This window comes from Lissotriton helveticus, chromosome 1_1 (genome assembly GCF_964261635.1).
Source record: "Lissotriton helveticus chromosome 1_1, aLisHel1.1, whole genome shotgun sequence".
In the NCBI taxonomy this organism is placed as follows: domain Eukaryota; kingdom Metazoa; phylum Chordata; class Amphibia; order Caudata; family Salamandridae; genus Lissotriton; species Lissotriton helveticus.
Genome location: NC_136057.1, coordinates 249,208,218 through 249,224,520, shown reverse-complemented (window position 1 = coordinate 249,224,520; position 16,303 = coordinate 249,208,218). Strand labels below are relative to the sequence as shown.

Genomic DNA, 16,303 nt, shown 5'->3' with positions numbered 1-16,303 from the left:
AATTTGATGGGTTGATATATATCAAAGCTCCAATAGGCACTCGCGGGGTGATGACAATACATTTATCTATGCAGACTTGTTTCGGCAAACAGCCTTTCTCAATGCTTAAAATGTATGTCTTAAGCACATGATATTAGCTTTCTTTGAATAATACAATCACTTTCCTCATTGGTGAATTCCTGATAGTTGAAAGCAAGAAAGGGATGCAGATACGTATTATCGATTCCGGCTGCTTTATTGGCAGGGCAAGGTCTCCTTGATTATTAATGAATTGTCGACCTAGATGTCCCAAAATATCTTTCTACCACAATTGGTGAATATAGTCATTGTGCTCATTGCCACAATTACCTGTGCTCTGCATTTCAACCGTGTGCGGCAGTGCTGTCACAAACTGTTCTCCCCTCGCTCTGCCGCTGGTTCGTGAATCCTCATTGCAAAGAAAGCTAATGTCAGTTTTTTGACAACAGTTAATCTTGCCCATATTTTTTATAAACCTGAACAACTGGATGGAATTGACAGAAAGACCATCTGTAAAGACTTGTATAAACATTATGGGGATATAAGACCTGCACGGGAGCTCACCAAAGCATCCGTGGGGCAATATATATTAATTGCAGACGAAGGCGGACCTCTTTCCTTCTTGTTTACCTGTTAGTTATCTCTTAAGAGACATCACTCGTTGGGAGTGAAGCCTTTTTTTCCGCCTCAGATCGGGCACAATAAAATATTTGCTGTGCTTCCCCATAGGATATCAACCCAGTATTGAGGATCTGGCTTGCCCCTGTGGTAACTTAGGAAAACAGTCCATTCTGCATTTATTGTTTTTCTGTACCTTCTATCAAAAATACAATTTTTTAGGACAATAGGAATAACGGATTTTAAGGTTGCATATAAATCTATTTTTCAGTTTAACGATGACGATTTAACATATCGAGTTTGCACCTTTTTGAAAATGGCTATTCGTTCGCGTTCCTCTATGAATTCTTGGATGTTGGATTAAGATGTACTATATACACTTCCGGATCTTATATTTAAGACAGGGCAACATGTAATATGAATAATATGCGGGTGAATAGAACACTATGCATGGAATTTAATACGTTTGCCTTTTTTCGCTGCTATTCTAGTTTTTACTCGCATTCGCACTTTTATGCGATGCTGCTATTTGTAATTCTAATGTGATCTAATAATTTGTCCATTTTTGCTATTTTCTGAAATATTCGCACTTTGGCACTTTAGTATTGAAGCTGCTATTGAATATGCGTGATAACTTTGCAATATCTTTATTGACTAGTTTTATAGCTGATTTTTGCCTTAACATTTTTTGACGGATTATGTACATGGTTGAGAAATGTCTGTACTTTTACGGATATTGCATATCGGAATAAAGACCACTGAAACCGAAAGCTAATGTCTTGCGCTTAAGACATATTTTTTAAGCATTCAGAGAGACTGTTTGCCGAAATGCCTGTGCATAAATAAATGTATTCTCTTCACCCCGCGAGTGCCTATTGGAGCTTTGATGTTTATCGTGATACCTACCATCACGTTTGGAGGTACCTGCCTAAAGAGTTCAGCAGTTGTAGGTGGGGACTGGAGATTATATATCTATATCTATCTTGTAATCTGGTACCTCTAATCTAACCTTTCCCATGTCGAACAGCCATGGAAAGTCTTACCACAGTCTATAACTTATATACTGATCTACCACCGTAGTCCCCAAACCTTACTAATGTGGCTTACCATTGGATCCATACCTTTTGTACTGCCTCCTAGGTACTGTCACTAATTGCTTGCATTCCCTCCCATTATAGACTCAACCAGTTCCCCCTCAGCTCTCTGCACAGGCTCCATATTCCCTGTCCTGCTCTAACTCTACCCAGTCCTTGCTTGCTTCCTTCTCCCCTCTCATTACAGACTCTTTGCCCCCTTTTTGGGGCTCGCCTGACCCAGCACATGCGTTGGTCTGGCGAGACTTTTAGTAAGGGCTTTAAAAAATGCTGCCATGGCGGGCCTAGAGCTTGAGTGCATGTGCGCGCGCTTTGCGTGCCTCTCTGCACCTCAGTTAGATTAAAAGTTATGCGCGGGTGCCGCGATTGTAGAAAAAGTAAAGAAATAGATGTGTTTGTCTATTTCTTTACTTTTCCTATAGTCCTATAGTCAAAGAAAAGTTTTCTATTTTTTTTTTTGCTATAATCTAGGTACCCGTGCCTTACTTTTAACATTAAAAGTGAAGCGCGGGTGCCGCGATTATAGCCAAAGTAAAGAAATAGATGTTTTTTTCTATTTCGTTACCTTTCCTATAATCGCGGCACTTTTAATATTAGAAGTAAAGCGCGTGTCCACACTCACTGTGCTCCTCAACTCCTGTTCTTTTGGCAGTTGCTCCTTCTCCGCTCTTTCATATAGGCTGCTTACTTTTTTGCCTCTGTGGGTAGTGCCAGACTTGTAAGCAAACTGTCTGTAGCTCACTCTTCCATTCCCAAACTCCCTTTAGCCCCTTTTCTTCCTGCACTCCTGCAGCCCTGTCAATTGCCCACACGGTAACCTCATACTATTCCTGGAAGTGTGCTGTAAAGTGCTGTATTGCACTTGTCCTGGGCAGAATGATGGCCTGATAGTGAAATGATAAAACAATACAAACCATAACGGAAATCCTATAAATGAAGACTATTCTAGTTACTATCTTTCTTTTACAGCTGAGTAAAATGGAGGCAGTCTGCAGGAACTGGTGATGGAAGGTAGCACTTGTGCCAAAGGAAGCAGGAACATTGCAATGCTCTAAATGATGATGGGTTACTACTGTGGATATACATGACACCATGTGAACCTTACCTGGCTGCTGTATGGAGTGGTGTGAAGCAGGATCATTGTATAGATCTTTGGTATACCAATATGTAGGTCAAATAGTGAGCCTTCAGTTAACTAATTGAGGGGTTATCACGACTGATGATTGTTGCTGTTTCTTCAGACTGACAATCCTATAATTTCATTGGTTGCCTTAGAACAGCACTGCTTCAAAATCTCCATGTTAACAAGACATCATTGCCACTTGGCATACACATGCACGTTCTGAAACATTTTGAATTATAGTGGCCACAGTTTGTATTAAGACCCCAGCAGGAAAGAAAGTCTGAACTGACAACCAAATAAAAGAAAATAGAAAAATGTTTAAATATGATTAAATATATATTTGTTTTTAAATGTTTCCCTGTGTTTAGGAGAAGAAGCAGCGGCGAGCTGAGAACTTGAAGAGGCGCTTGGAAAATGAAAGAAAAGCAGAAATAGTTCAAATAGTAAGTGCTTTCTGCCTTTCCACATCATGTCTGTTACCTTGTTTGTTGTTAATCAGAAGATTTTTCATTATTACTGTTCCAAGCATCAGCCAGCTAATCAGCATGGTCTTTCTGTCTACATGGAATCCATCATTCCACAGATATTCCCTTGGACTCTTGTTTTTAGGTGTCGCCTGTTAGAAAGCACATATGCTATCTATTTGCAAGCTTACACTGGGCTTAGAGACTTCACATGTTTCACATTCGTTGGCTTCATTGTCATTCTCATTTGCTTGCTTTTTATTTATTAACCTTTGTGGGCTTTACTTCCCCTTTTTGCATTTGTCCTTTCCCTGGAGCATGGTCAAATTACCTGTCCTTCCGCTGCTCAGTTTTCAGGTGTTACTTTTTCCTTTTTAGGTTTTCCCTACACCGTGCTTGTGTTATCTCTTGTAATACAGGGGGGGTAGATTCTTAAAAGGTGCCTAGAGCCCACCTATTACTTTTAACTTAACATTGGCTGTCTCCAACATCACTCTTTGCTTCCTGGGCTTAATAGTCTCAGTCCAAGCCTTGCCGCTTGTGGTCCATATCCTTCCACTAGCCACAGGTACTTTAAAATATATATGTGACCAAGCTCCGTCCGCGGAGCGAAACGCGTCGGAGGGCACTCGCTCCATGATTGCTGAATAAATTCTTTACCACTGCTGACACGATTTTGGTGTGATGGCGTCTTACTGAGACTTTGGATTTGTTTGTGGGGGAAAGAGGTCTGCGCCTGCTGAAGTCCGCGTGGATAGCGGACTGGACTGTTATATATATATATATATATATATATATATATATATCGCCGCCATCAGTTCTGTGACCGGGTGAATAAAGGCTGCCTTTCTTGTTCTCCTCTGGGCTTCCGCTTCTTCTTTCCCTGGTTGGAAAATATATCTATATATATCTATATATCTATAGATATATATATATATATATATATCTATAATCTATATATATAGATATATAGATAGATAGATATATATAGATATATATAGATATATATATATATATATATATATATATATATATATATATATATATATATATTCACTGAAAAAACCATAGGTTATAGACCATATATAGTTAGGAATTAGCATTTACAAAACCTTGAAAATTCACTGAAAAAACCATAGGTTATAGACCATATATAGTTAGGAATTAGCATTTAAAAAACCTTATTTTACTCACACAAAACCATTGAAATTCCATATATAGTTAGTTGCACTAACTATATATCGCGCACCCGCAATCCACTGCTGATCATGTCACATATTACATCATTCATGACATGGTCAGTGACATCACTGATGACATCACTGATGACATCTCAAATGACATCACTGATGACTACATCCAGTGACTGTATAATTCTGTAAAGTTAAAATATGTCTTACATATTGAAGAATGAGTGGATGTATAAGTGTCTTGATGAAGGATTTAGTAGGGGCATGGCTGACTGTATGAGTGACTGATTAAATGTGTCTCACTGAGTGCATGGGTTAGTGACTAAACTGTCTTAATTTGTGCATCATTATGTCTGTTGTTCTGTAAACTGCTGCATGTGTTGATCATTAGCTATATGATTAACTGTATGGGTTATTGATTGGTTGCCCAAGCATTTGTATGGGAGACTGAGTGTGTGTGGGGGTGGCTGGGAGGTGTATGACTCTCTGCATAGATGTGTGAGCAGTTGATTGACTAGATGTATGGGTTCAAAAGTGCATGTGGAAACAGCTGTATGGGCGGTTGACTGTGTGCATGAGTGTATTGGTGAGTGAATGGATATCTCAGTGCTACATGTCAAAGTAAGTACATATGTAAAACACAGTACATGTGAGAGTTGACATATATAAATAACTGTGCATAAGAGCCAGTGAATGTGTGAGTGGCTGTATGGATCATTGTGAACTTGTATCCAGGATTGTATAAGTGAGTAAATATGTTTTAGTATATGTTTGAATAAGTAAGGTGTGTATAACTGTATAGTTGAGTAAAAGGAGGTGTGATTGATTCTTTGCATGACTGACTAAGTGTCTGAGTAACTCCATGGATGAGTGACAGTCTATGAGTGTCTGTTTACACTGAGTGTATCTAAGGTTATATTAGAGTCTGAAGAGGTTCATCGTATTATCACATGAATGATGTCATCAGTGATGTGATCAGTAATGTCAAATGAGATGTCATCAGTGATGTCATTTGAGATGTCATCAGTGATGTCATCAGTGATGTCATTTGAGATGTCATCAGTGATGTCATCAGTGATGTCACTGACCATGTCATGAATGATGTAATATGTGACATGATCAGCAGTGGATTGCGGGTGCGCGATATAGTTAGTGCAACTAACTATATATGGAATTTCAATGGTTTTGTGTGAGTAAAATAAGGTTTTTTAAATGCTAATTCCTAACTATATATGGTCTATAACCTATGGTTTTTTCAGTGAATTTTCAAGGTTTTGTAAATGCTAATTCCTAACTATATATGGTCTATAACCTATGGTTTTTTCAGTGAATTTCAATGGTTTTTTAATAGCAAATATCATAAGCTGTCGAATGTCAAGTACGTGGTAAGTGAAAACATTTTCGTGTTTATGCACACTGATCTGCTTTGAATGGTGCCCCCCCCCCCTCATTTCTATTAGGAGTACTCTCTCTTTGCACATAGTGAAGAGTAGTTAACGCAGGCCTTTGCCCCCGTTGTAATGCGTCGTGCCTGCTTCTCTCTCCATTTGATTGATTGTTATCCAAGTATTTACTGTTTTAGAATTGGTTCTCTTTGGTTCATTCTCTATTTACAAACAAACACAGAGTCGCAAAACTCTGTTTAGTCTTTGCAGATAACGAAAAATCGTGTAAAAAAAAAAAAAGAAAAGGAATCGAGCAAAATCAGTAGGCCACTAATGGGATCTCTTTTTGACCTCGCTAAAATAGAAACATTAGGAACAACCCCTCATGACAAATACAAAACTAGTGAGATGAACTGAACTCCACACAATGATGACTGCAAAACAGCTCGGCTCCGCCACCCACCCCGCCCAAAATAACGATAAAGAGCGGCTGCCATGATTGGTTGCGGAATGGCCACGACGGAGCTACGAAATGGTGCTGCTCTCATGCTAACCCCAGCTTCAGTCTGAAACATCCAGAAACACTGTAGACTACCAATTCGATCAGTTCCGGTAGCGCCCCAATGTAACCCGGTAGAGAAGAACTAGCCCTCCCCTCTTTGACTGATGGTTCTTGTTGCCTGTCCCTTCTGTTGTCATTTAACAGAACTATTTAGCCTGCTGAAAGGGGTTGTGTTCCGACCGCTGGTTGGTGGAGACATTTTGACTATATTCTGGACCTGCCTTGTCGCGTAATGCGTCATATGACGCGCCGCGTTAGCGCATCCGGAAGTCACCCGGGGCGCGCAGCGCGTAACGTAAGCATAACAAGTCATGTGACTTGTTAATAAAACTTTTCATTGGTTCATTTTACTTTTCTTATTCTAATGATGAAAGGCTTGGTCATATGACCTAAAAATTACGCTTTTTATTACTTCCGAACATTATTTTTTCTTAAATATATGTTATAATGTTCCAGGCTAATGTACTTTCCCGGAAAATTTACAACTGTCCTGCAAGTAAAATATATTCTTTTTTCGAGAAAAAGAGCGTTTCTTCGTCCCATGACGGAGCCGTTGAGCAAAAGAGGGTCGACCTGCTGTCTTAGTCGCCGATACGCCTGAATATGAGATTCTTATCGATCACTTTATGTTGCAGGAGTAGAAAACACAACAGCCCTTGACCATTTATCTTTACTGCGTTCCTTCGTATTATACCTTTTACCCTTCATGTAATTGGTCTGCTTTATTTCACTTGCCTTTTAATGATTCTAAAACAGTGACTATTATTAAAAACTTTACCAATGTATATACTACTACCATGTTTTCTTTTAAAAACCTTTATTGTGAAAATTTCATTATACAAATACGAGCCTATAACCACGTGGGCCGGCCACGGAGCAAACTGTAATCGTATATGATGAGTAGACATTTACACTGTAGAGGAACGTAACGGGCGGGCCATTAGGTTGCAAGAACTAAGGTGTCTAACAGTTACGGAATCGGTGGACGTACATTTTATAATTAAAATACGACAGGGCCAGTTACAATAAAATTATCTAGATATACATTTGCGGGCAAGTACCATGGGTGACGTTAATTCGAACTTTCAATAGTACAGTAATCAATAACACATCAGAACTTAATATCAATAGGGATGTCGAAATATTCAATCAATTCTCGTCCCCGCCCGCCATGTGCTTCAAAACTGCATACGTATCTCGTGATTTCAAGGTTCTGCAACCAGTACACAACAAGGAGTTACGAGTCCCATTTATTCCGGCGCCATTTTGGGCGAGGACGGGCAGGTCCAGGATATAGTCAAAATGTCTCTACCAACCATCGACTATGATGATGTTCATATGCTGTATTTATTAGAGTAACACTCATCTGTCCACATGAAATTAATTTGCCACAATCTAAACATGTCATTTTAATCTTTCCAAAGTTCTTCTAAATATTTGGGACCGTTTCCCTTGCCTCTGATGCTGTCAGTGCCACTTCTTTGATGAATGTACTAGCAGGTCAGGGGTTCTCCTCCAAATCTCTCTTTTATGCAGCACTATAATTAATTGGTGCCACCTCTCCATATGACGATGCATGGTATAGTTACCATAACTATATTTTTTTTCGGTTCCTCTGGAGAGTTCATCGTGGCAGATGAAGCGTGTAACGTACCGGACATTTACCTTTTTTTGCATATACAGGAAAGGAAAAAAAAATCGAGCGTCCGAGTTCTAAGGTGTCCCAGGGCCATTTTAGTGGACCAGGCCCAAATCCAAAGAACAGGCCGCCATTTTCAGAGTCCTGTTGCAGCCGCCTGTCGCTGTAGCATCAAGAGCAGCCGAAACTCAGCTGAATGGCAACTGAAACGGTAAAGGGGCGCCCCACTACAGCAGACGAGCCTCCACCTGGGAAGGCCCGTTCACGCCGCCTCCCCCCCCCCCCCCCCCCCCTTCGGGCACCCCACGCCGTTATTCGGAGCAGTATTGTAGGATGGCCACACCAGTGCGGCAACTTGCTAGACATCACCTCGGTGGTAACCGAATCTCAGCCCCTTGTAGTGTCTCCTCTTCAGAAAATATTCTTGCGCTACCTTTGCCCCATTCACACATCGGTCCGCTACTGACGCCATCTCACAGGCTAATGGGGCGCCCCCCGCCGAGTTTCAGCATTGTAGGATGACCACACCAGTACAGCAACTTGCTAGACATCCCCTCGGTGCCATCCGGATCTCGGCGCCCCACTGCAGATGAAGTGCCTCTCAACTATGAAACCACCACGGTGACATCCGGATCTTGGCGCGTTGTGCTGCCTTCGGCCTATTCGCACATCGGTCCGCTACTGACGCCATCTCACAGACTAATCGGGCGCCCCACGCCGAGTTTCAGCATTGTAGGATGACCACACCAGTGCACCTTACTAGACACCACCTCGGTGCCATCCGGATCTTGGCATCTCAGCGCCTTGTGGTGTCTTCTATTCAGAAAATATTCTTGCGGTACCTTTGCCCCATTCACACATCGGTCCGCAACTTAGACATCACCTCGGTGCCATCCGGATCTTGGCATCTCAGCGCCTTGTGGTGTCAGTCAGAAAATATTGTTGCGCTGCCTTTGGCCCCATTCGCACATCAGTTCGCTACTGCCGCCATCTCACAGGCCAACGGGGCGCCCCACGCCGACTTTTACCATTGTAGGATGGCCACACCAGTGCCACAACTTGCTAGACACCACCTCGGTGCCATCCGGAGCTTGGCATCTCAGCGCCTTGTGGTGTCTTCTAGTCAGAAAATATTGTTGCGCTGCCTTTGGCCCCATTCGCACAATGGTCCGCTACTGCCGCCATCTCACAGGCCAACGGGGCGCCCCACGCCGACTTTCAACATTGTAGGATGGCCACACCAGTGCGGCAACTTACTAGACACCACCTCGGTGCCATCCGGATCTTGGCGCGTTGTGCTGCCTTCGGCCTATTCACACATCGGTCCGCTACTGACGCAAACTCACAGGCCAACGGGGCGCCCCACGCCGACTTTCAGCATTGTAGGATGGCCACACCAGTGCTGCAACTTGCTGGACACCACCTCGGTGCCATCCGGATCTTGGCGCGTTGTGTTGCCTTCGGCCTATTCGCACATCGGTCCGCTACTGACGCCGCCTCACGTGCCAACGTATTTTCTCCGCATTTTATACCCTATGCCGCATAACAGGTCATGTGACTTGTTTATAAAACTTTTCATTGGTTCATTTTACTTTTGGTTTCCTAATGATGGAAGGCTTGATCATATGACCTAAAAACAACACTTTTCATTGGATGAAAACTTTTTTTTTCCCCCAAAGATGGCGTCAGCATGAGAGCACCACCATCTCGTAGCTCCGTCGTGGTCATTCCGCGAGCAATCATGGCAGCCGCTCCCCACCAGAAGCCTACAGGAGTCGGGGGCCCCCAAAACTTTTGATAAATCCTCAAGGCGGAGGGGACGCTTTCGAGAATGGGGTCCAAGACCTAGCAGACAAGCGTCCGATTTCCAAGGTGTCCCAGGGCCATTTCAGTGGACCAGGCCCAAAAAGGAAAGAGCCTGCCGCCATTTTGAGAGTCCTGTGACAGCCGCCTATCGCTGCACCGCAACAGTGGGCGCAACTCAGCTGAATTCCGGCTTTTGACACAGTGGACCAAAAACGGACGGAATGGCAACTGAAACGGTAAAGGGGCGCCCCACTACAACAGATGACACTCCACCTGGAGAGGCCCGTTCACGCCGCCTCCCCCGGGGCGCCCCACGCCGTTATTCGGAGCAGCATTGTAGGATACCAAAACCAGTGCGGCAACTTACTGGACATCACCTTGGTGCCATCGTTCTGCTACCTTGGAACTATTCGCACAACAGTTTGCTACTGATGACCCACCCCCCGCGACGCCCCACGCCGGAAATCTGGACGTTGTGCTGCGTTGGGACTATTCGCACAGCCGACCGCTACTTCGTTGTTTTTCCCTAAAAATGTTTATATGTTATTACTATTTTTGTTTTCTTGTATATATTTATAAATTATTAAAGTTTTATAATCTTACTACTTTGTCGGAGTGCTATATATTTTTAATGTGACACATAATTGTAAAAACTTTGATGTACAAAGAGTCATCCCTGGAATCTTCCGCTTCAAGCTCGGTCCCCTCCCCAATCACAATACAGGATGGTTTTCAGATAATAGGAACGCTTCTGCTGTGACGAATCTCATCGAGTGTGGGCCTTGATCTACTATAACTCCTTTGAAGAGGGGTGATTCTTTACAGCTGGGGCCATAAACTACATCTGCAGGGCTAGCTGATACCCTAGGACCAGCCTGGACAATCGGACACAGAGGAAAAGGAGTGTCAGAGGGTGCGGTAGTGAATAGGGCGAAAGGGAGGTGTCGGGCGGGCACAGGGTGTGATTCTCAGGGAAGAGCAGCGCAGATGGGGGGAGGATTATTACCCATGCATAAGACAGAAAGCGGGGGTGACCACTGCCTGGGGGAGATGCTTGCGAGGGTGGGGAGCCATGCTAAGGATCGACAGCGTGCACAGAGTGGGTCTGGTCAAGGCATCTAAAATGGCTGCCGTGCACGACAAAAGTGTGGCATTTGAAAAAAGACAAGATGGCGCAGACAATGTTTTTCAACACTTCCTGATTTCCTTCGAATCGAACGTTAACAGACGTTGGGGCATATTACCAAAGTTAAGCGATATTTATCCCTAAGGATGCTTAGCAACAATTTTTTTACCGCTAAGCATCGTCAGAAATTATCGCAGATAAACCTTGCTATTATCAAGGTTTATCGTAAATACGATAATAAACGACCGCAATGCATTAATATCGCTGAAAACTCCGCGATATTCATGCATTACCGAGCTAATGCTCTTAGCCATGTTATCCACCTCCCATTGGATAACATGGCTAAGAACTGCTCAGGGCAGGTGCTAGCTTTTGGAGATATTCGCGCTTATCTCGAATATTTCCAAAAGTTGATAATAGGAGATAGCGATGTTAGCGACTGTTTCCAGTCGCTAACATCTTGGCATGCCCACTTTGCATGTCATTAGTGATAAATATCACTCACATGCAAAGTGGGGCCCAAGATGGTCGCTATCTCCTACTAGCCGTCGCTAACTGGTGTTAGCAACAGCTAGGTAATACAGATATAATTTTATCTCCGCGAAGCGGAGCGCTGTTACAGATATATATCTTGTTTTTGAACGTTAATTTCTCAAAATCCACTGAAGCACATATATTGAGACCTAGCAAAGGCACATCGAGCTACCAGTCCGTACAATTTTGCCAAGTTTCGTGCAAATCCATTCAGCCGTTTTATTATTATTATTTTTTTTTTGCCCCGCGGGGCCCTTTTAAAACCTCCACATCAAACCTAAGAGGGTCAGCGAGGATCTACTATGCCCCCTTATGGTCATTTGCCCCTTCGCTTTGGCCTCCTCTTGTCTCTCGATCCTACCGAGAGACAAGATGGCGGCCGCTACGGACTGTTTGGAATGTTGACAGACGCCGGAGAACCAATCCGCTTCGCTTCACAAAGCTCCGTTGCGCGAAAAGTACGCGAACTGGAGCGCTGCCCGGTCCGCTGTTACAGATATATATCTTTTTTTAAACGTTAATTTCTCAAAATCCACTGGAGCACATATATTGAGACCTACAAAAGGCACATCGGGCTACCAGTCCCTACAATTTTGGCAAGTTTCGTGCAAATCCATTCAGCCGTTCGGGCTAAAAGTGAGGCCAACCGCCCTATGGAAAACTCAATGTTAAAAACACGTTTTGGGACCCCCCTTTTTTCTCGGCCCCCCCTTGACGAACCCCTCCCAAATTTTCAGGGGCTGCTCAGAAACAAAATGTTCCATTTTCCTGAAAATTTCAGCCAATTCCGTCCACAAACGCCAAAGTTATTAGACATAGAATTTTCAAAAATCCCATAGGGAAAAAATCCTAACTATATATACCTACTGGCGGTCGCCAGTAGGTAATATAGATATATATAGATATATATAGATATATATATAGAGATATATAGAGATATATAGAGATATATAGAGATATATAGAGATATATAGAGATATATAGAGATATATAGAGATATATAGAGATATATAGAGATATATAGAGATATATAGAGATATATAGAGATATATAGAGATATATAGAGATATATAGAGATATATAGAGATATATAGAGATATATAGAGATATATAGAGATATATAGAGATATATAGAGATATATAGAGATATATAGAGATATATAGAGATATATAGAGATATATAGAGATATATAGAGATATATAGAGATATATAGAGATATATAGAGATATATAGAGATATATAGAGATATATAGAGATATATAGAGATATACACACACTCCAACCAGGGAAAGAAGAAGCGGAAGCCCAGAGGAGAACAAGAAAGGCAGCCTTTATTCACCCGGTCACAGAACTGATGGCGGATATATATATATATATATATATATATATATATATATATATATATATATATATATATATATATATATATATATATATATAATTTTCCACATGCATGTATCTGGTGTCCTGTCCATGCATCCACAGTCTGCTCCTTAACCCTTGGTCAACCCCCCAGCTCTGCTCGACCCAAATGTATTGGTGAGATTTATGAGCATCGGTGTCCACATCTGAGGAGGTCTATGCTAACTCCAGAGGCGAAATATTTATGAGTATTGCAGATGTTAGGTGACTGCTTTAAGATGGCGGGCTGCTGGCCGCAAGTTGTAGTTTGCTACTTTTTCTTGTGTTCTCTAGACCCATTTCAATGTCAGTGACATCACATTGGTTCTCCCAACCCCCTAAACAAACCCCATGTTTAATTAGATCTTGAAGATATTGGAGCACTTTATGAAAGCACCAGTTATATTACTGAAATATGGTGTGGTTTAAAAAAATTGAATAATAATGGTTATTTAAGGCACTGGGGAGATTACGTCATTTGGCCAGGATCACAGAATGTTCAGCTGAGATTGAACCAGATTCCCAAAGTCAGCAAGTTCTTACCCTTATGCCACATGTTTAGTCAACCTAACTAGAAACCGTTGACAAAGCCAACAGGTTCCAAAGACGAGACCGTTTGGCTTTGCCAATGCTTGTTTGTCATGTTGTCTTTTCGCCGACTCCTGCACACATCCTATTCTAATTTTGAACGTCCTTGTTTCATATGCTCTTACATCCATATTTTTACTTCCACTCTTTTTACACCTTTCCTTTCTTTCTTTGACCTGAGCGCCCTGACTACTACTTCTCTCTGTGTGTCAGTATGCCCTTCTCCCTCTACTTGTATCTCCCTTCTGGTTTGTGTCTTGCTGTCTTATTTGCCAGTTACCACAACTCTTCTTTTTGTTTGGTCTCGCCTCTGATCAGTCTCCATTCACTCTGTCATAGGCATGCTTTCTTTGCGGTATTCATTCTCCCTCAGCTGTCTTGTTGTGAAACATCCATTTAACTGGCTGTATTCTTTTACAAGTGCTATCGGATAAAGCTATCGATTTTTCTGACAATACTGAAATAAGGCTTCTGCAAGGTGTGTACTTACTAGGTGTATAGGTCTTCCTCTTTGGAGCCTTTCTATTCCACATTAGTAACTAGTTTTTTTGCATATCCTATTTTGCCAATGGGTTGGCCAGCTGGCCGTTACCTTTGGGCAGGTGGGTGAGTGGATCGTGTGAGATTTAGAATTTATATTAATGTCTCCAGTCTGGTTGGTAGTTTTTAGAGGTTGTAACTTTTTAGAGATGCCACTGAATGTTTGTGGTGTTTATCATCTCCGGTTGCAACAAAAGTGCCTGATTGCAGTGCAGAATCTCCGATTGTCACTTTGAGGCGTTATGTTTTAGTTCTGAGCTTGCCCTTGCCTGTACATGACGGCATTACTTTGGAGCTCTGGTCCACAACATTGTGCACAAGAATAATGCGAATAATAATACTGTTTCACCCTGCTACCTTGTCTCTGGCTCTCTTGCAGTCCTGTGTTTGAGCTTCTGATTTATCTTTCTTTATCTTGTTGGTTGGTGGGCTCCCTTGTTTGGGACCTTCTTCTTAGGCCCCTTTCCCTTCCTTTGTTGGTATCCCAGTTCTGCACCCATAAAACGCTTTGCAGCATGTGTAATTCATGAATATCCCTCTTGCCTCTTCCCTTTTAGATCACAAATCCTGCCAAGCTCAAACGAGCCAAGAAGAAGCAGCTTCGACGGGTCGAGAAGCGAGACACACTGGCTTTGCTGAATCGTCAGGCTGCACACAAGAAAGGTGCAAGCAAAAGGAAACCCAAAGTCCCGGAAAAGCCTGTGGCAGAGGCAGAGCCAAGCATGGGCTGACTGCTGTGACTTGGAAGGAGACATTCACCCTTTCTCTGCCCAGACTTCCTGTGATTCAGAACTGCACGCTGCTCCTGGCATAAACAAGTCCACCTATCTGGTGTTTGATGCTTCTGATGCCTTCCAGTGCACATGGGCACCCTGATTGATGTCCTTCAGGAGTAGGTTTAACCCTCTTATAGAGGTGCGAAAAAGTGCCAGTATTAACTGGTGTTATGCAGAAATAATTGTGTATTAAACACTTTAATTCAACCCCCTTCAGTTTGTTAATTGTAGACTGTTAACACCAATGGTAGAAGCACTACAACCAAACGGCTACACTTCAGTGTCTGAGACTGTGGGTGTTATGGGTCAAATATGATGTATCCTACTGAAGTTTGGGTTGTTGGCCTTGGGGCCATCTGCAGTACTTGGGTCGCTGATCTGCTTTCAGGTGTATTCGCAGATGGTACACTACTAATATTATGAGGTCTAGATGTTATCTAAATTATGCAGGAGACCTGCAAATTATGTGTCACATATTCACCCATTTAAGCTAGAAACATACGGCCTGTTTAACAAAGTTAAAATTGCACTTTTTAGGTTTTTTTTTTAATTCTTTGTTATTCACAAACTATGGGGTCACATTTTACAGAGGGGAGGGACTGAGCAGTCGGGACTGAGAACTCTGCACATAATATGTTCGGCCTGTCCTATCTTTTTAAGTGCAAGTTTACTTTTGTGTATCAGGCCCATGATTATTTGTAAATTCTATATATTATCCTAATTATTTCAGATTTTGTATCAAACTTGGAAAGTCCGTAATTGTGCAGTCAACACAAACCTCAAAATCAAAAAACTGGCCCTAGCCATTGTTTTTTTAAATTATTTAAATAAACAATTGTTTCATTCTGATTCTTTTTGTTGTCCATTGTTAGCTGCACTTAAAAGAAAACAACTTTCTCAAACTAACTTGCCCAAAATGTGATATGGTCCACTATTGCCACCTCAGGGTTCTACCTTCGTGCTCCTTGTTTATAATGTCACAGGAACCCCTCTGTTCCAATAATGGACCATATTACACAACTGGACTGTAGATTACCACCGTTTTTATATTGTTGGGGTAGGTCGCTCCCATCGTTCTACCAATGGGGAGAAAATCAAAAAGATTATCCAGCAAATCTGCAAGATCTGCCTTTCTTCACTAGGGTGTGCTTTCCAGATCACTTCTTGATTTTACAGGCGAAAGTACTCGTCCTCCTGACTGAGGGGATATTGAAACTTAAAGTTCAGATGTTTTTAATCAACAAGGATCCGTGTTCTGCCAGGCTTAACGTCTGCTGAGGCTTATGGCCTTTAGCATCCTATTGGACTACATGCAGAGCTATTAGTAGGCCGGGAATCGCTTCTAGATCCCATTCTGGCACCCGGGATATTCATAAGGTGACAAATCGGTTTAAAAATAGTGTGCCTGCTAGAAATATTGTCACCGAAGGCAAGTAAC

General features: G+C 42.2%; 1 protein-coding gene across 1 annotated transcript in view; it reads left to right on the top strand.

The window, feature by feature from the left end:
- LOC144768993 (coiled-coil domain-containing protein 86-like) overlaps positions 1-15,711 on the top strand; it is a 61,201-nt gene extending 45,490 nt beyond the window's left edge. The window contains exons 3-4 of the mRNA XM_078652985.1: positions 3,222-3,296; positions 14,647-15,711. Coding sequence (XP_078509111.1) covers positions 3,222-3,296; positions 14,647-14,820 — 249 coding nt within the window. The 3' untranslated portion in view covers positions 14,821-15,711. The remainder of the gene's footprint in view (positions 1-3,221; positions 3,297-14,646) is intronic.
- Positions 15,712-16,303: the final 592 nt, after the last annotated feature.